Here is a 21,719-nt window from a genome sequence, read left to right as displayed (position 1 = left end):
TGTCACCATGGGAACCTTTAGAAAGCTTTAGGAAAAAAAAACAAACAAACTTCAAAACAAAAGTTTAAGACAGCCTGCTGAATTTAGAGAAGAGCTGACACTTATCCTACTCAAACTCTTCCAGAAAATTGCAGAAGAAGGCAAACTTCCAAACTCATTCTATCAGGCCACCATCACCCTAATACCAAAACCTGACAAAGATGCCACAAACAAAGAAAACTACAGGCCAATATCACTGATGAACATAGATGCAAAATTCCTTAACAAAATTCTAGCAAACAGAATCCAACAACATATTAAAAAGATTATACATCATGACCAACTGGACTTTATCCCAGGGATGCAAGGATTCTTCAATATCTGCAAATCAATCAACATAATACACCACATTAACAAATTGAAAAATAAAAACCATATGATTATGTCAATAGATGCAGAGAAGGCCTTTGACAAAATTCAACATCCATTTATGATAAAAACCCTCCAGAAACCAGGAATAGAAGCAACATACCTCAACATAATAAAAGCTATATATGACAAACCCACAGCAAACATTATTCTCAATGGTGAAAAATTGAAAGCATTTCCCCTAAAGTCAGGAACAAGACAAGGGTACCCACTCTCACCACTACTGTTCAACATAGTTCTAGAAGTTTTGGCCACAGCAATCAAAGCAGAAAAAGAAATAAAAGCAATCCAGATTGGAAAAGAAGTAAAACTCTCACTGTTTGCAGATGACATGATCCTCTACATAGAAAACCCTAAAGACTCCACCAGAAAATTACTAGAGCTAATTAATGAATATAGTAAAGTTGCAGGATATAAAATCAACACACAGAAATCCCTTGCATTCCTACACACTAACAATGAGAAAACAGAAAGAGAAATTAAGGAAACAATTCCATTCACCATTGCAACAAAAAGAATAAAGTACTTAGGAATATGTCTACTAAAGAAACAAAAGACCTATATATAGAAAACTGTAAAACACTGGTGAAAGAAATCAAAGTGAACACTAATAGATGGAGAAATATACCGTGTTCATGGATCAGAAGAATCAATGTAGTGAAAATGAGTATACTACCCAAAGCAATCTATATATTCAATGCAACTCCTATCAAGCAACCAGTGGTATTTTTCACAGAGCTAGAACAAATTATTTCACAATTTGTATGGAAATACAAAAAACCTCAAAAAGCCAAAGCAATCTTGAGAAAGAAGAATGGAACTGGAGGAAACAACCTGCCTTACTTCAGGCTCTACTACAAAGCCACAGTCATCAAGACAGTATGGTACTGGCACAAGGACAGAAATATGGATCAATGGAACAAAATATAAAGCCCAGAGCTAAATCCACAAACCTATGGACACCTTATCTTCAACAAAGGAGGCAATTTTTTAAAGAAGTGGTGCTGGGAAAACTGGTCAATGACTTGTAAAAAATGAAATTAGAACACTTTCTAATGCCATATGCAAAAATAAACTCAAAATGGACTAAAGATGTAAATGTAAGGCCAGAAACTATAAAACTCCTAGAGGAAAACATAGGCAAAACACTCTCCATCATAAATCACAGCAGGATCCTCTATGACCTACCTCCCAGAATATTGGAAATAAAAGCAAAAATAAACAAATGGGACCTAATTAAAATTAAAAGCTTCTGAACAACAAATGAAACTATACGCAAGGTGAAAAGACTGCCTTCAGAATGGGAGAAAATAATAGCAAACGAAGCAACTGACAAAGAATTAATCTCAAAAATATACAAGCAACTCCTGCAGCTCAATTCCAGAAAAATAAATGACCCAATCAACAACAGACTGGTTCCAAATAGGAAAAGGAGTACATCAAGGCTGTATATTGTCACCCTGCTTATTTAACTTATATGCAGAGTACATCATGAGAAACACTGGACTGGAAGAAACACAAGCTGAAATCAAGATTGCCGGGAGAAATATCAATAACCTCAGATATGCAGATGACACCACCCTCATGGCAGAAAGCGAAGAGGAACTAAAAAGCCTCTTGATGAAAGTGAAAGTGGAGAGTGAAAAAGTTGGCTTAAAGCTCAACATTCAGAAAACAAAGATCATGGCATCTGGTCCCATCACTTCATGGGAAATAGATGGGGAAACAGTGGAAACAGTGTCAGACTTTCTCTTTTGGGGCTCCAAAATCACTGCAGATGGTGACTGCAGCCATGAAATTAAAAGATGCTTACTACTTGGAAGAAAAGTTATGACCAACCTAGACAGTATATTCAAAAGCAGAGACATTACTTTGCCGACTAAGGTCCAGCTAGCCAAGGCTATGGTTTTTCCAGTGGTCATGTATGGATGTGAGAGTTGGACTGTGAAGAAAGCTGAGCACCGAATAATTGATGCTTTTGAACTGTGGTGTTGGAGAAGACTCTTGAGAGTCCCTTGGACTGCAAGGAGATCCAACCAGTCCATTCTGAAGGAGACCAACCCTGGGATTTCTTTGGAAGGAATGATGCTGAAGCTGAAACTCCAGTACTTTGGCTACCTCATGCGAAGAGTTGACTCATTGGAAAAGACTCTGATGCTGGGAGGGATTAGGGGCAGGAGGAGAAGGGGACAACCCAGGATGAGATGGCTGGATGGCATCACGGACTTGATGGACATGAGCCTGAGTGAACTCCGGGAGATGGTGATGGACAGGGAGGCCTGGCATGCTGCAATTCATGGGGTCGCAAAGAGTCAGGCACGACTGAGCGACTGACCTGAACTGAACTGAACTGAATCAAAAAATGGTCCAAAGAACTAAACAGACATTTCTCCAAAGAAGATATTCAGATGGCTAACAAACACATGAAAAGATGCTCAACATCACTCATTATCAGAGAAATAAATCAAAACCACAATGAGGTACATTTCATGCCAGTCACAATGGCTGCTCTCCAAAAGTTTACAAGCAATAAATTCTGGAGAGGGTGTGGAGAAAAGGAACCCTCTTACACTGTTGGTGGGAATGTAAACTAGTATAGCCACTATGGAGTACAGTGTGAAGATTCCTTAAAAAACTGGAAATAGAACTGCCATATAACCCAGCAATCCACTGCTGGGCATACACACCAAGGAAACCAGAATTGAAAGAGACACATGTACCCCAATGTTCATCGCAGCACTGTTTATAATAGCCAGGACATGGAAGCAACCTAGATGTCCATCAGCAGACGAATGGATAAGAAAGCTGTGGTACATATACACAGTGGAATATTGCTCAGCTATTAAAAAGAATACATTTGAATCAGTTTTAATGGGGTGGATGAAACTGGAGCCTATTATACAGAGTGAAGTAAGTCAGAAAGAAAAACACCAATACAGTATACTAACGCATATATATGGAATTTAGACAGATGGTAATGATAACCCTGTATGTGAGACAGCAAAAGAGACACAGATGTAAAGAACAGTCTTTTGGACTCTGTGGGAGAGGGAGAGGGTGGGATGATTTGGAAGAATGGCATTGAAACACGTATAATATCATGTGTGAAACGGATCACCAGTCCAGGTTTGATGCATGATATAGGGTGCTCGGGGCTGGTGCACTGGGATGACCCAGAGGGAAGGGATGGGGAGGGAGATGGGAGCAGCATTCAGGATGGGGAACACAGGTACACCCGTGGTGGATTCATGTCAATGTGTGACAAAACCAATACACTATTGTAAAGTAATTAGCCTCCAAAAAAATAAATTAATAATAATAAAAATAACAAGACAGCCTGCTGAACTAAGAAAACAAAGCACACAGCAGAGATGCAGAATAAATAAAAATGCAAAATAATTCCATACCTTTTGAGAAGTTCATGTTTTATAGTTTTCAGGTATACCAAAGAACGTTGTTGTTCCTCAAATTTAAATATCTCCACGGTGGAGTCCATGTGGGGATGATTCACAACATAAAGATACACAGTTTGGTCTAAATTGGAAAAAAGGCATAATTTCCAAGAAGTTGGCTTCTATTTCAACTATTTTAGACATAGTATAGAACTTGATCATGTCCAGGGATTTTTCTTATACACATGTTGGATCTGATCCCCACAACCCATCTAATGTAAGTCAAACAAATGCCAGAATCCCCGTTTTGTCGAAGAAACTGACACTCAGAAGGTTAATGACTTATGAGCAGTTTTACCAACACCCAGTGGCAAAGCCAAGCCCAGATATTTCTGCAGTGCTCCCCTCAGCCTCGCCTGCACACCCTCTCTAACAGGAAGATGCAGAGCTACCACGGTGCATAAACATAGATGTGGTTTCCCAAAGTGGCCCTTCAGCAAACAGAAGTGGGTGGAGGCAAGTGAAGCTTTTCTGAGAATTCTTTTCTGTGAGAAGAGCCTACATTGCAACACACATTCAAGAGGTGTCATGCCAGCGTAAACATATTAAAATAAACACCTCCCAGTTAGAGAATGAACTCCTAACACAAGTCACCCTACCTGAGGCTGCAGAAACGGTATTTATTTGTGAACCCAATGGATGTGAAATGTAAATATGAGTGTAGGAGAAGATAAATTAGCCAGTTCTAGGATATAGCCAGCCTCAGGAATGTTCAGCTGTCTGTTCTCATACTGGAATGTGAACTGCTGTGATGTGAACCAGATTAGGGTACTCTGGTTTGTCAGAGTAGTCTTTTCTAACTTACCAGGAGCTCTAAATCAGATGAGCTCCAGAGTTTGAAAAAACCTGGGCCCATGCTTCCACTCAGGACTGGATCTGCATTCATCTCCTCAGTTCCCTTCTTGGAGTTTCCAGTTATGCAGTGGAGCAAGCTGGAAGCTGGAGCTCTGAGATGTGGGGCTTATCCTTAGGGCCCCGGAAACATATGGGCAGCATTATCTGAATTAAGGAAAAGTGCTCCCTCACAGATGAACCTTTCTTTTGGTCTGACCCAACTCTGTTCCAGGGACTTGACAGAACACGAGAAGGATTTAGTCCCCACGTGGCCCTTCAACAAGACACTCTTGCTGGTCACAGCATGAAAAATATATGTGCTGCCCCAGCTTTACCCGCTTCTTAAGACCTTTTTTTCATTTAAGAGATGCCTGGTGAGAAGACTTTTGTTCTCTATCTTCTCATGCATGCCAATTTATGTATAATGTTTTGGCCTTGTGAATTAAATACATAATTAAGGGAGGTCACTAACAAATAAAATAAGATGTTAATAATAATACACTCAACTTCTGAAAACCTGATTATATGCCTGAGGATTAATCAGTAAATGGTCCTATCTTAGAAAAAACAACTTGCACTTCTGAGAGTGATGGGAATCGTATGATGAATTTTTAGAAGGGAGTAACATGACCACATTTCCACAGAAAATAACTACTTGCTTATAAAATGATTTGAAGTGATAAAAGAGGGCAGTTACCATCAGGGGCCACTGCAGAATCTAGGAAAGACATGCTGGGGACTGGACTGGGATGGTGCAGGGAGGATGGGGAGAAGTGAGAGGCTTGGAGAGCTCTGTGAGGGGTGGATTGGACAGAACCTTGTAAATAGTCAATTTAATGGGGCAGGGAGAGGAGAAGAGTCAAGGTTGGGCCCAGTGTTTTATTTTGAGGAATAAATTATATATGAAAGTAGTTTATGAACTGAAGAACAATAAAGACTGTTAGATACAATTATCTTTTAAATAAGAGCTTGCTAAGCAAATACACATCATATATTATTATAGATTTCAGGGGAATATTAAACTTAGTAAAAGACCCTGATGCACAGAAAGATTGAAGGCAGGAGGAGAAGGGGATGACAGAGGATGAGGTGGTTGGATGGCATCACTGACTCAATAGACATGAGTTTGAGCAAGCTCTGGGAGATGGTAAAGAACAGGGAAGCCTGGTGTGCTGCAGTCCATGGGGTCACAAAGAGTTGGACATGACTGAGTGACTGAACAACAACAAAAATATCTTTGAGCTATTTAAAAGGTACCCATTTATTTAAAAATTAGCAAGTCTCTATTGGTTCAGATGAAAGGAATGTAACCTGGACAAGTGGACTGAAATAATTATTAATTATTTTTTTGTTTACTGAAATTACTCTAGCAAATTTATATTTAACAATGCATTGTAACTCCAGTATGTAATTGGAAGAATTAAAACACCATTCATTCAAAAATTTTGATTTGCAACACTTCCATTTCTCCTCCTTTTCATGTCATTACTACTAGAGAGGTTTCATTCTTCTTATATTTTACATGATCTGTAGCCCCACAAATATTTAAAAGTTGTTAGTCTGGACTTATACACTATAAAGAAAAATAATATTATTTTAAAGCACATATAATACAGTGTAGTCATAACTATGCCCTGCTTTCTGTGACAGCTTTTTTGAGATTTAATTCACTTGCCATTAAACTCACACTTTGAAAAGTACAGTTTAGTGTTTTTAGTGTATTCACAGAGTTGTCTAGCCATAGCCACTATCTAGTTCCAGAATATTTTCATCACTCCCCCAAAGAAACCCCATATCCATTGGCTGTCATGCCCCATTCCCCACTCTCCTGAGTCCCCGCCAACCATGAATCTACTTTTTGTCTCTATAAAGGTACCTGTTCTGGACATTTAATATAAATGGAGTCATACAGCATGTGGTATTTAGTGACTGAATACTTTCACTTAGGGTAATGCTTACAGGGTTTATCAGCACTTCGTTTATTTTTATTGCCAAATAATATTCCATTGTATAAACATACCACCTTTTGGTTATGCATTCATCATTTCATGGGAATTTGGATCATTTTTACCTTTTGCATATTAGGAGTAATGCTGCTATGACTATGTGTGTAAGTTTTTGTATGAACCTATGTTTTCAGTTCTCTTGCATATGTGCCAAGGAGTAGTTTCTACATCATATGGTAATTCTAGATTTAACATTTTGGGTAACTGCCAAACTGATTTCAAACGTGATTGCACCCAGTCCCACGAGCAAAGTGTGAGGATGTCAACTTTCTTACATCTTTGCCAATGCTCGTTATTGTCTGTCTTTTTTATTGTAGCTGCTCTATGGTTATAAAGTGGACTCATTATGGTTTTGATTTGCATTTCCCTAATGACTAAGAAGAAGGCAATGGCAACCCACTCCAGTACTCTTGCCTGGAAAATTCCATGGACGGAGGAGCCTGGTGGGCTGCAGTCCATGGGGTCGCGAAGAGTCAGATACGACTGAGCATCTTCACTTTCACTTTTCACTTTCATGCATTGGAGAAGGAAATGGCAACCCACTCCAGTGTTCTTGCCTGGAGAATCCCAGGGACGCGGGAGCCTCATGGGCTGCCGTCTATGGGGTCACACAGAGTTGGACACGATTGAAGCAACCTAGCAGCAGCAGCAGCAGTAGCAGCAGCAATGACTAAGGATACTGAGTATCTTTTCATATGTTTATTGACCATTTGTATATCTCTTTGGAACAATCTACTAAGATCTTTGTCTTTTACCTAATTGGGTTGTTTGTCGTTTTGGTTGAGATGTAAAATTATTCATATATTCTGGATATAAGCCTCATCAAATATCTGATTTGCAAATCTTTTCCTCTTATTCATTAGGTTGTTTTTCACTTCCATGGTGGTGTTTTTTTTCTTTATTTAGTTCATCTTAATAGAAGTGTATCACCTGGTAAACCACTTTGGTATTTTATTATTTTTTAATAAACCTTTTACTTTTTCTTAGAGCATAGCCAATTAACAATGTTGTGATAGTTTCAAGTGAACAGCAAATGGACTCAGCCACACACATATATGTATCCATTATCCACCAAACTCCGTCCCATCCAGGCTGCCACACAACCTTCAGCAGAGTTACCTGTGGTATACTGGTTGTATCTTTTGAAGATTTTAATTTTGATCATGTCTAATTCATCTATTGTTTTCTTTTATGTTGTTTCATAATGTCACATCTTCACTTTCACTTTCCACTTTCATGCATTGGAGAAGGAAATGGCAACCCACTCCAGTGTTCTTGCCTGGAGAATCCCAGGGATGGGGGAGGGCCTGGTGGGCTGCCGTCTATGGGGTCACACAGAGTCAGACACGCCTGAAGTGACTTAGCAGGAGCAGCAGCAGCATGATGTCACATGAGTATTTTCATAGGGCCTTTAGTTTATATGTTAGATTTCTGAGAACAACATTCAGACTGGTTTTGATGGTGAGATGAAAAGGGAATAGGAGAAAGGATTTGATCACAATCTAGTCTTCCCCTCTTTCATGCAATTAAAAAAATGTTTTGATATACATTTATTATCTCACAAATATATACCTTTATGGTAAAATATCATCTTCCCTCCTTTGATATACATGCTGGGTAATTTGAGTTTGAGTGGTTTGTATTTCCCTCATTTCCCCCTTATTCTTAAGCATTCAGGTTTTACCTTTGTCAATGAAAGTACTCATTCCATGTGGATTAAAGGATGCTTTGTCAAAACCATCACTGATGTTTAATTCCTGGACCCTAGGGTTTTGCTCATTTAAATCCATCAAGAAGATTCGTCCTGGCTCATCTGGTGCAAAGTCTGGCATGCCTGGATATTTTAATCCCTTTAAGAAACAGAGAAACAAAAATGTTCAAAGCTCTAAATTTCTTTTATAGATTTCTGGGATTTTTTTTTACACTGTCAGGTGTTGCCATTATCTGATTTGAAGGATTACCAGTGTCATCCAAGACATTGGGAATGGGCATATGGGAAGAATCTATCTTCAGTTTTTAATATATAGAGAGGAGGTTAAGCCAAAGAGCATAATACAAGAGGATAAGCTGAATTACTTTGTTTGAGTCCCTTAACCTGCCTAAGCTACAGGTTACTCATTTATAAAATGTGGAAATTAAAATATTTAATTACTAAGGTTCTTTCTAGTCCTAGGGTGTATGGTTTCATTGCACTGCTCCCACCCTCAGTTCAGTTCAGTTCAGTCGCTCAGTCGTGTCCGACTCTCTGAAACCCCATGAACCACAGCACACCAGGCCTCCCTGTCCATCACCAACTCCCAGAGTTCACCCAAACCCATGTCCATTGAGTTGGTGATGCCATCCAGCCATCTCATCCTCTGTTGTCCCCTTCTCCTCCTGCCCTCAATCTTTCCCAGCATCAGGGTCTTTTCAAATGAGTCAGCTCTTTGCATCACGTGGCCATGAAACTGGTTCTTCTATTAATTCTTAGCTGATCCTACTCTTTGTCATTACATAATATAACAGTGTAGGGTGGGAGCATTGTTACACCCTGCATTGTTATATTATGTAATGACAAAGAGTAGGATCAGCTAAGAATTAATAGGAGAACCAGTTTCATTGAATTGACTATTTCTGACCTGTTTGGTTCCTACAGATTGGTCCAAAGATTTGAATGTGAATCCTTTTCTCCAAATACTGTAAAACATTCATTCCAGTAACTTGTACAGTGGCTGTTTCTACTGGAAGGACCAGGTGTTTATCAACCAATAATAGGTGTCCTGAATGTATTGGACCTTTGCTGCATCCGAGGTCACTGTGTCAAAACTTAGGATTGGTTTATTCTCTACTAATTATAAAACTCCGCCTACTTCCTCCTTGTATCCTTCCTCTATCACTCTGATGTATGTAAACATCAACAACCTTGTATATTTTCCTGTACACTCATGTCTACTTATACCCAGTTTAAATTCTTTCCTTCTCTCTCTCTTTCGTTCTACTCTAACTTCTCCCTTGTACTCTCTCTCCCCTTCCTCCCTCCCTCTCTTACACACACACACACACTCTTACTCATACTATTCTTGGCCTTTCCATTGCCTCACCCCTGACCTCTGGGAGAGTAGGTCTTCAGTTCCAAATTTGGTGTTGTTGAGTCACTCAGTTGTGTCCGATTCTTTGTGACCCCATAGACTACAGCAAATAACTCTGCCTCTATCTTCAAACTTTTCTCAGAATAGTCATTCTATGCTTAAATCTTATGAGAAACCTGGCTTTCCTCAGATAATACAAGCCACTGAAGCCCATTGGTGGAAGGGCTATTCCCTCTATCATTCATCCCCCTTGAGTGACCACACCTAGAGGACAGATCAGCATGCCCCTGTTGTTGTTCAGTTGCTAAGTCATATCCGACTCTTTGCAACCCCATGGACTGCAGCAGGCCTGGCTTCCTTGTCCTTTGCTATCTCCAGGACTTTGCTCAAACTCATGTCCATTGAGTCGATGATGTCATATAACCATCTCATCTTCTGTCATGCCCTTCTCCTCCTGCCCTTAATCTTTCCTGGCATCAGGGTCTTTTCCACTGAGTCAGCTCTTCTCAGCAGGTGGCCCAAGTATTGTAGCTTCAGCTCAGCATCAGTTCTTTCAATGAATATTCAGGGTTGATTTCCTTTAGGATTGACTGATTTGATCTCCTTGCAGTCCAAGGGACTCTCAAGAGTCTTCTCTAGCACCACAGTTTAAAAGCATCAATGCTTTGGTGCTCAGCCTTCTTTATGGTCCAACTCTCACATCTGTACGTGACTACTGGAAAAACCATAGCTTTGACTATGCACACCTTTGTTGGCAAAGTGATGTCTCTGCTTTTTAATACACTGTCTAGGTTTGTCATAGATTTTCTTCCAAAGAGCAAGTGTCTTTTAATGGCCCTGAGCCATGCACTTCTGCTTCCAGACCTCGAATCTTGCCATCAGCAGTTAAGAGCCTGTCTTCTAAGAAAGACTCACTCTTTGCTCACTGCTTCCTTATCAAATTATCTATCAAGTCTCTTTGCCCTGTTCTAGCTTTTATATAGGGCTCTTGCCTAGAAAATCCCATGGATGGAGGAGCCTGGTAGGCTGCAGTCCATGGGGTTGCAAAGAGTTGGACATGACTGAGTGACTTCACTTTCACTTTTCACTTTCATGCATTGGAGAAAGAAATGGCAACCCACTCCAGTATTCTTGCCTGGAGAATCCCAGGGATGGTGGGCTGCCATCTAATGGGGTCACACAGAGTCGGACATGACTGAAACGACTTAGCAGCAGCAGTCTAAAAGCAGGTTGAAAAACTCTATGAAGTTATCATCTCAACTTCAACCATACATTTAATATTCTTTATCAATATTTGTGTTTATTCTAATATGTGAATTACTGTGTATCTCTAAGTATCTATTCTGGATTTATTTCATTATCTTCCATAGACCACACCATCTTTCTGTATTCTCAGTGGATGACTTTACCTCCTTTTTCACTGAAAAAAAAAAAACAACCCATGCCATTCAACATGAATTTCCTCATTCCCTCATTTCTACCTCAGTTTATTCTTCAGTTTTATCAATTCTCATCCTTTTTCCCTCTTTTCTAAGGAAAGAATATCCTTCTGTTGTTAGTTAATTCCATGATCTCTAGGGTCTGTCTTTAGAATTCACCACTCATTCTTCACCAGTGTCCCCTTCTTTTACCTGAAAAATTGCTCATTTCTCTTTCCCTGAAACAAATATTTTCCAACTTTACTACTTCAAATAGGCATTTTTCTCACCTTCCTTCACTGTCAAATTTCTTAGAAACATCACTTGACCTTGTTGTCTTGGTTTGAATTGCTCCAACTCTTAATTCTCTGGAATCCATATTCTACCAGTTTGTAGAAATACCTCTATAAAGGTCATATCAATGGCCTCCAAAATGTCTTATGTAATAATCCTTCTGTATTTCCTTATCTGTGTCTCTGTGGCATTTGACACTATGGTAGAACTTTTATTTCTTATCAAAAAACCAAAAGTAGAATTTCCAGATAGAATTACTGCTTCCTTTCCTACCCTTCCCTCCCGCTGTCCTCATCCATCCCTTCCTTCTCATTCTGCACTCTTCCCTTGCAGAGCTCATTCATAAGGTTTCATTTATTTCTTCCATATTAGTAAGCATCAAATATACACATTTCCCTGGAACCTCTCTATGGAGCTCTAGCTTGCATCCCAACTTCTTCCTAAAGGCAGCTCAAAATCAAGTGATCAAAACCAAAATCATCTCTCCTCAAATCCTTGCTCTCATTTGTATCTATTCTCTATTAAGGGAATCACTGCTCTCCCCAGTATCAGGCCATACAATTGAGACTCCAAATCTATCCTTTCCTTCACAGTCAATTTGTCACTAAGTCCAATGGCACAAATAGTGGTGACATTGAGGGAAGGATATCAGAGACACCCAATTCTTCCCATTTTCACTTGAGGTAAATCTTCTCTTTTCATATAAGGAAAATGAAGCCCAGAGAAGTGAAATGCCTAAATCACTCAGATCATTAGTTGTACAGTGATGTACAACTTTTTGCCACACCATAAAGAAAGGTTTGACAGTAGAGAATATTATATTGCTCGGGAGCACTGCTCAGGGCAGAACCCCACAGCAAGTACAGTGGGAGCTTGGAGGAATGTGAGGGCACTGCCGACTGGTAGAAGGATCAGGTGCTCTGGAAGTGGAAATGATCTGATTGGGGAATAAGGGTGGAGCATGGCCAACAAACATGGCCTACAGTAAGTGTCACGATGAATGAAACTCTTTACATATGCTTGGTTTTCTGTTTAAAGCAGTTAGGTAAGAATCTTGGCAAATGATTGCAATTATTTTGATACCATTCACCCCTGAAAATGACAAAAATCACCTAGGTATGCAGGCATCTTATTTCCACCAACAGACTACAGGTATGTATGGACAAGCATTGCACTCCTCCATGGCCCTCATTTACCAGTACGCATATTCAGTAAGCAGTCAAGCTCCTATGTATGCCAGATACCTTGGCAGGTGCTGCATGGCAACAGACACTCCAAAGTCCTAGTCTCAAAAGGACTGAAATCCAGGGAGGCAGCACCAAGCAAGCCAACCAGTATGGGGAGACATCTAAGACCCTACCCACAGGGAAACTATGGGGACACAGAAGAGCCACCTTGCCCGGAAAGATATGAGGGATATTCCTGAGGAATTAAAGTTCTCCTGCAGTGAGCCCTCATAGGGAACTAGGAGTTAGATGGCAACATGTGAGGAAGGGAGTAATCTTGCTGGCAAAGAACATGTCAAGTCCCAAGGTAAGGAAGCAAATAGCCTGCTTGGCACCTCTAAATAGACTAAAAATATCTATCACACAGAATTACTCCCTAAATCAGCAGCTTCCAAACATGTTCTAGGATGGCAGGAAAGGGCAGTAGGAGGTGACCAAGAAGAACAAGGACTTGAATTTATTGCAGTACAGCAAGATTAAAAATAAGCAAAGAACATTATCCTTATCCTATAAGAATGAGTTGTTTGTTATTTTGCAAAAAGAGCTAACATTTATCATAGAATTATTTGTGATGAAAATCTCTACTTGCTGAATAACAAGAATTCAGTACACTTACCTTTAGTGAAAATATTAACAGAAAAGAAATATACAGTAGGAACTACACATCTCCTAGCCATAAAATAATTGTTTTTAAAGGTCTGTTGGGCATCACATTGAAAACCTAAATTGACAGTAGGTTAATTTAAGTCAACAAAGAAAAAGCTTTTCTAGACAGCTTTAGTTTTTGGAGGAAAACTAAAGACATAAAATCCTTTCCACCCACCTACCCTAACATATACCACACCAGCAGCAATTTAAAATGCATATTGACTATAGACCCTGACCATACTGAAGAATTTAGAAATTGGGACCATTAAAAAATATTTTATGGGCCCCCCTTTTGGCCAAAAAGACATAGATTTTTAAAATGTGTTATTTGATAGTATTTTATTGGCCCAAATGGAATATTAGAACATGAAATTCCAGCAATCAGAATTCACACTGGAAATGTAATTAATACCTACTTTTTTCAAAACCCTAAGTCCCACTCCAAATTGTAACTGATTTAACTAAGTATATGATAATTTTCAATATTTTTACAATATAACATTTTAATTAGTTGAAGTTCTGTCCTTCTCATAGCTTCCTAATCATCCCCAACCTGTGAAGGTGGTACTGGAAATAAAATGCATGTGTTTCCCTACTCCTCTTTGAAAGAGCTTTTCTTTAAATGCTGAGGAACCTAAGATGAAAATGCTCTTGCGAAATGCAAAGAAATGCAAGATGGTTATGAATTGAGTAACAGGGCTAACATTGACTCTGCAAACATTTACTGAGTTCCAAACTCAGGCAGGCATGATGAGATGAATACTGATTAGTAAGAAGATGACTTCCAGAAGCTGAGGCTCAGCCAGAAGGGCAATGGTGAGGATGGATAGCCACAGAGCAAATCTGGAGCCTCGTCTAGGAAGTGAATGGAATTCAATATACACTTATCAGCACTCCCCTGGGTATATAACTGCCCACCATGGGGTAGGCAAGCCTGGGCACTTCTGTCTGGCCTCAGTTAGCCTCTGGAATCCCATTTTGGTGCTTTTAGTTGACTAGTTTACACACAAGTGGGACACTTGAGTTGGTGACACTAATGTTCTGTCCATACAGCTGTTGACCTGCGCATCTGAGGAGCATGGGAAATACTCACACTGGAGATGAAAGCCAGCCCACTAGGAAGGATATCAATATCTTCAGAGCCATTTTCTATAAAAAAAAAAAAAAAAGCTGAGGATCAGAAAGATGCATGAATGGTGGCTTAAAAAGTGATTTCACACACAGTCAAGACTTTGAACTTCTTTTGGAAACTACCTTAACTTTTTGAGCTATTTACTTGGGAAATAATATTAACTTTCAGGAATCCTACAGGCATGCTGCTCTCCAGGAAAACCTGAGCCAGGTTCCTGAAATACTAAATTATTCTTTTTTTTTTAAGAAGTCCATTTTCAGGAGAAAAAAGAAAATAAATATAAAATAAATTCATATTCTAGATTTATGCTTTAAATAAAAACCCCTAGAACATATGCTAAGAGATTCAGCTTTTCTTGCCACACAAGACAGATCTATAGACCAAGTGATAACATTTGGAAAGCCATCATTGTGAAGGTCACTTAAAGACTTCTCTGCCAAGTATTTCTCTCCTCTGACTTGTTGTTCAGTTCAGTTCAGTCACTCAGTCATGTCCAACTCTTTGCAACCCCATGAACCGCAGCACGCCAGGCCTCCCTGTCCGTCACCAACTCCCGGAGTCCACCCAAACCTATGTCCATCGAGTTGGTGATGCCATCCAACCATCTCATCCCCTGTCGTCCCTTTTTCCTCCTGCCCTCAAACTTTCCAAGCATCAGGGTCTTTTCCAATGAGTCAGCTCTTCGCATCAGGTGGCAAAGTACTGGAGTTTCAGCTTCAACATCAGTCCCTCCAATGAACACCCAGGACTAATCTCCTTTAGGATGGACTGGTTGGATCTCCTTGCAGTCCAAGGGACTCTCAAGAATCTTCTCCAACACCACAGTTCAAAAGCATCAATTCTTCTGCACTCAGCTTTCTTTATAGTCCAACTCTCACATCCATACATGACCACAGGAAAAACCATAGCCTTGACTAGATCTTTGTTGGCAAAGTAATGTCTCTGCTTTTTAATATGCTGTCTAGGTTGGTCATAACTTTCCTTCCAAGGAGTAAGCGTCTTTTAATTTCATGGCTGCAGTCACCATCTGCAGTGATTTTAGAGCTCAAAAAATAAAGTCAGCCACTGTTTCCACTGTTTCCCCTGTTTCCCCATCTATTTGCCATGAAGTGATGGGACCAGATGCCATGATCTTAGTTTTCTGAATGTTGAGTTTAAGCCAACTTTTTCACTCTCCTTTTTCACTTTCATCAAGAGGCTCTTTAGTTCTTCTTCACTTTTTGCCATAATGGTGGTGTCATCTGCATATCTGAGGTTATTGATAACTTGTTGAGGCCTGAAAAATCTATTGTTTTCTAATCATATTGGGAAATTATTAATTGTTCTCTGTTATAAAAGCAACAGATCATATACAACATAAAGCAACTAAACTCCAATTTTAAAAAAGCAATAAATCCTAGGATGAGCTGTTGGAAATAAATGAATTTGGAAGATTTTACTTAGATCCTTTTCTCACTGAGAGATGGTCATGGGCATTTTTCTATAGAAAGAAACATATAATGAGTAAGTTATGACTGAGAATAGGATGAAAAGGAGATTTGCATGTTTTCTAGCAGAGAGGTGGACCCACATATGATGTATTCCCAGGCGGGCAGCATTGAGGATGCAAGCAATGGTTATTGAATATGGCAAATGGTTATTTACAAATCTGATTGAAATGATGTATCAAAACCACATGCTCTTCTTAAAAATGTGATGTTCAAGCTCTCCCATTAGGAGACTAGGTCTGTATCCTCTTCCCTTAACCCTGGGTGGACCTTTCTAACTGCTCTGACAAATTGCATGAGGAGGAAGTAATGCCAGCTGACATACAAAGTCAAGTTATAATCAAACCTGCCATTGCTCTCTCTCTCTCCAAGCATGTGCCTTGTGAGCCCTGATTCTAATTATAAGAAGTCTGGCTACTTTGCAGGTACAGAGGAGAGACTGTGGAGAGACCACATGCGGTACAGAGGGGTCTGAAAGTGTCTCAGATGAGCTGAGATGCCCTAGCTGATGCAAAGGGAATAGAGATGAGCTGCCTCCCCGAGCCCAGCCAAAACGGCAAACTCATCAGCAACATAACTACTGTCCTTCTCAGTCACTAAGTTTTGAGGTAGTTTGCTGCACAGCTATAGTAAATAAAATACATGGGAAAATGGTTACCTGAGGTAATGGATTCCTAAGAAGAATGGGGGAAAGAAAAGTGGAATAAAGCCAAAAAAGCAAATTTGAATCAACAGAGTAATAAGCAATAGGCACTGAAAACTGGAGGACGGAAAAATATTTGATCATATTGATTATACTGAAGATGAAAACGAATCCCCAACTAGGAACCTGAAAACTAATCACAGTTTTCCATTTTCTAAGCATTCCAGTTCATCAAGATTTACCCATATATGGTATTTTGATGGTCTGAAAGATTTAATGCTTTTTATACATGGAATAGGGCTTCCCAGGTGGCACCGTGGTATAGGATTGGCCTGTTAGTGCAGGAGACGCAAGAGATGTGAGTTTGATCCCTGGGTCGGGAAGATCCCCTGGAGCAGGAAATGACAACCCACTCCTGTATTCTTGCCTGGAGAGTGCCCTGGACAGAGGATCCCGGCGGGCTACAGTCCATGGGGTTGCAAAGAGGCAGACCCAACTGAGCACGCATGCCCTGCCCTACGTGGAGTAAAATAGACGTGGGGAAAATCCAGCAAACTGAATAAAACAGCTTTAGAAATGATGTTGAATATGGGTGGGTTAGTTTTTAAAATACATTCATTAATGTGTGTGTTTTTCAATTGTCAGGTTTTGGGTTCACTTTTGGCTGCGCTGGGTCTTCACTGCTGCAGGGGCTACTCTCTCATTGCAGTACATGGACTTCTCCCTGCTGTGGCTCCTCCTGTGGCACAGCATGGGCTCTAGGGCACAGGCTCAATGGTTGTGGCACACGAGTTCAGTTGCTCTGCAGCATGTGAGATCTGAACCCATGTCTCCTGTGTTGGCAGGCGGATTCTTTCCCACTGAGCCATCAGGGAATCCCCTGGATGGGTTAGTTTTTGAACAAACCTTTTTCTATCTCTTTTTCCCTCTAAACACCACTTCTGGGCTTCCTTTTGCCCTAGTCTCCTTCTGCCTCTATCCTGGATGGAAATACTCACCAGCCTCTACCCGCACTTAGCTATTTCTCATAGCAGAGCACCCATTTACTCTAGTCCCAAGGTGTCAGCTTCCACCCACATACTCTTAACTCTCCAATCTCTAAATCAAGCCCAAAACTTTCTCCCAACCTCCAGACCTCTGTATTCACCTGTATATACATGTATAGTGAAAGTCACGCTACTGACTCTTTGCGACCCCATGGACTATGTAGTCCATGGAATTCTCTAGGCCAGAATACTGGAGTGGGTAGCTGTTCCCTCCTCCAGAGGATCTTCCCAACCGATCAAACCAGGTCTCCCGTATATAGGACATTTCTATCGGGCCTTTTCATTTCTCATGTTCAACATGTATCAAAGCAATCTGGAAATTTCCCTCTTAAATCTGCTCCATTTTGTATATTTCAGTTTCAGTGGATGACATTTCTATCCCCCAAGTACCCAAAGTGGGAACCTTGGAGTTATCCTTGATGTCTTCCTTTTCCTCATTCCCTAAAATCATCTGATCACAAGTCTTTCAAGCTCTGGAACTCCCTCCTGGATTTCTGTAATAGCTTCCTAGTAGGTCCACTTTGCTCCCCTACAACCATTCTTTTTAAATTGCAAACTTGACCTTGTAATGCCCCTGCTTAAAACCCTCCAAAGGTCCAGTAGGGTTGGCAGTAAAATTCTCACACTCCTTGATCTAGATCCACAGTTCTATGCCTCTTGGCTCCGAGCTCAATCGTGTGGCTCCCACCCTTCGCTGTTTTTCCCAGGCGTGCTGCAGCACTCTGTCAGCAGTTCCGAGGTGGGCCAGGCTTGTTTACCTGCATACCTGAGCACATGCTGTTACCTGCTTCTTGGCAACACACGTTTCCCACACCCGGTCTCACCTCCACTTAGCTGAGTATCACAGGCCCTTAGAGATGACTTGGATGCTGATCTCTCAGCCTTTTCAACCTCTCTTGGCTCCAACATCCAATTTGTGTACTAATATGGTCACCTGTGACTACCTCCACCATGATATTTTCCACACTTGGGCTGTAACTTGCTTGGATCAAGGACCTGGTTTTATTCACTACCGTGTCCTTGTACCCAATATAACACTTGCCTTTTCTATAAAAGCTTTCAGCAACAAGCTGGTTCACTGACTAAAAAGGAGAAACTGCTTTAGTTTTTTGAACTTTGTCTTGTTTGAGGTTAAATTATAGACAAGTGAGTGTTAATTTCTGAATAGAAGATGTTCTGAGTTGTATAATTTCTGATTTAGTCTTTTCATCTTCCAAACACCGTTTCACACATCTCCCATGATAGCACTAACCTGCTTCAGTAATTCACCTGCAGCATGAGTGGGCATTTTCCAGAGATGCTATGCTTTTTTTTTTTTTTAAACTTGCTCTGTCCATAGCACAGGGAAGCTGGTGCTTTGCACTCAGATGTGGAAAAGAATTAGTAGCTGATTGTGCATTATTCCTAACCCTCCTTTATCCCCCTCCCCGACCTACACTGCATCTGCCTGATGGCCCAGTGCATCTCTGCAACAGTGGCTCCTGTGGGAGTAAGAGCCTCTGGGACACCCTCCCCTGAGTCCTCTCCACATACTCATCACCCTGTGCACAGACAACATTAAAACCCCACTGCTAAGTCTAAAACCAGTCTTACGAATAGGTATCTACTCCTTTTAATCTGTCAACCCTATTTTTTGGCATAACCTCATTTCTCTGGCCTCCGATTGTTCTCTATAGACGTCTTGAGCAAAGTCGTGCCAAAACATTACTATCAATTAATATTATCATTTCACATCGTCAAGGGAAGAAAACAGCCAGCTAAGAAAACAAATGGAAGCTACCATGGAGTAGAAACGTATCTTGGAGACACGGGAAGCTACAGGAGGGGAAAGGGAAGGAGAGGAAGATAGGAAGACTTCACATACGATGGCTGGCTGTCTACTTCATAATTCTGCCAAAGGCAAGCTAATAAAGCTGTTCCTATTTCAAGGGCAACTTTAATTAGCCAAATAACTTCCCAGTTAAGCCAATCTTTGAGACTCAAAGCCTTGGAAAAAAGATGAATTTAATATAAAAAAGATCTTTGAGGTATGATTTCTAGGACGTTAGAATTATTTCACTTGTTAAGCTTTCTTCCCAGAAAGAATACTGGGGAAGGAATGGGACTTCCCTGGTGGTCCATTGGTTATGACCCCATTCTTCCAATGCAGGGAGCTTGGGTTCGATCCCCGGTAGGGGAACTAAGCTCCCACATGCTACACAGTGAGGCCAAAATAAATTAATAAATAAATAATGAGGAAAGAGAACAACAAGAGGAAAAGTTTGTTCTGCCAATAAAGTGGAAGTTTTAGTCATGTTCGACTCTTTGCAACCCCATGGACTGTAGCCCACCTGGCTCCGCTGTCCATGCATGCATTCCATGTCCATGGAATTCTCCAGGCAAGAATACTGGTGTGGGTAGCCACTCCCTTCTCCAGGGGATCTTCCCAACCCAGGGACTGAACCCAGGTCTCCTGCATTGCAGGCAGACTCTTTACCATCTGAGCCACCAGGGAAGCCCTCGACCAATAAAATTAATCAGAAAATTCTAGGTCTTGAAGAAAACACAAATCAGAAATTTTCCCCAGCTCTGTTACTGCCTACTACACTCTGCCTTCAATTCTTTGGTTTTCCATGCTTTCACAAAGCTTTTCACTCTCAGAGAAGGAGGGTCTGACGAGTATCATCTCATTAGCGAGCATTGTTTAAATATCCAACTTGCCCTGTCTTGGTCAGCTCTATTGATTAATGTTTCACTTTTTTGCATCTCAGATTTTCTGTTTTCTGCCACCACCATACTTCCTGAAATTCCGTAATAAAAATGTGCTGTCAGTAGATAAGAAAGGCAGTGTTACACAACAGAGAGTACAAAGGCATGGAAGAACAGCACCCTGCCTCTTAATCTAGACCTGGCACCTTCTCATTCTGGACCAGTGGGCAGGGAACCTCATTCTTCTGGGTGTCAGTTTCCTAATCTCCAAAGACAGATGGCAGCACCCACCTTACGGGGTGTTTGCGAGGATGATGTAAAGTGTTTCCAAAGGACTCAGCACAAAGCTCATGGATACTGGGCCTTTGATAAGGTAGTAGTATTATTTTTAGATATATAGCAATATTGTCCTATTAACAGATGGCCCGTGATCATTCTCACTCGTTCAGTCCTGTACATAGAGAATGTATATAGGCCAATGGACATGAGATGTGCATGCCCTTTTTTCTTCTGCTCTAGTTTTTGGAAATAATTTTCTTTATCTTTGGCTGTGCTGGGTTTTCTTCATCACGGTGAGGGTTTTCTCTAGTTGTGGAGAGCAGGGACTACTCTCTTGCTGCAGTGCACAGGCTTGCCACTGCAGTCGCTTCTCTTGTTGTGAAGGGTCGCAGAACACGGGCTCCGGGGCACGCTGGCCTCAGGAGTTGTGGCTCCCGGGTTCTAGCGCACAGGCTCAGCAGTTATGGCACACAGGCTCAGTTGCTCTGCACCATGTTGGATCTTCCTGGATCAGGGATAGAGCCTGTGTCTCCTGCAATGGCAGGTGGATTCTTTAGCACTGAGCCACCAGGGAGGCCCCTTCTGCTCTAGTTTTAACTTCACAAGTCTATTTGAATCATACAATCTGAGAGTTGGGCTAGACTTTAACAATGCTTTAACAATGATCTAATTACTGTCTAAATTAATTGGCAGACTCTTTTGAGATATATATATATATATATATATGTATATATATATATATATAATTAATGTGAGTATTACTCCACAAGACAGTAAACAAATGATTGAATGTTACATTTCCTTATTTTTTAAATCAAATTAAATCTGACCCTGGACCCACATTGCACTAAACTGGTAGGAAGCTCAGCCTGAGTCATTATTGGGTCTCTCTGCTAGGGTTGTGCAAATAGCTTAGTGGATTTTAAAACGAAGCTAAATGTTTGGGGAAGTCCAAATGGCCTTTATTCTACACTAGTCACCACTGAAATATCCATTGCCAAGCTCATGTGGTCCCTCTAATTTAGAAAATTTTGCCAGTTATACAATACTGCACGTGTGTGCGCGCGCGCGCGCACACACACACACACAC

At 40.7% G+C, this 21,719-nt stretch overlaps 1 protein-coding gene across 1 annotated transcript in view; it reads right to left on the bottom strand.

Annotated features, from left to right (window-relative positions):
- PON3 (paraoxonase 3) overlaps positions 1–21,719 on the bottom strand; it is a 35,114-nt gene that overhangs the window by 10,013 nt on the left and 3,382 nt on the right. Inside the window, exons 3-5 of the mRNA XM_005678947.3 lie at positions 14,448–14,503; positions 8,385–8,550; positions 3,816–3,942 (exon numbers count right to left, since the gene is read on the bottom strand). Of these exons, the coding sequence (XP_005679004.2) occupies positions 3,816–3,942; positions 8,385–8,550; positions 14,448–14,503 (349 nt within the window). The remainder of the gene's footprint in view (positions 1–3,815; positions 3,943–8,384; positions 8,551–14,447; positions 14,504–21,719) is intronic.

The sequence above is a fragment of the Capra hircus genome, chromosome 4, assembly GCF_001704415.2.
Source record: "Capra hircus breed San Clemente chromosome 4, ASM170441v1, whole genome shotgun sequence".
NCBI lineage: Eukaryota > Metazoa > Chordata > Mammalia > Artiodactyla > Bovidae > Capra > Capra hircus.
This window is presented reverse-complemented; position numbering and strand designations above follow the sequence as displayed.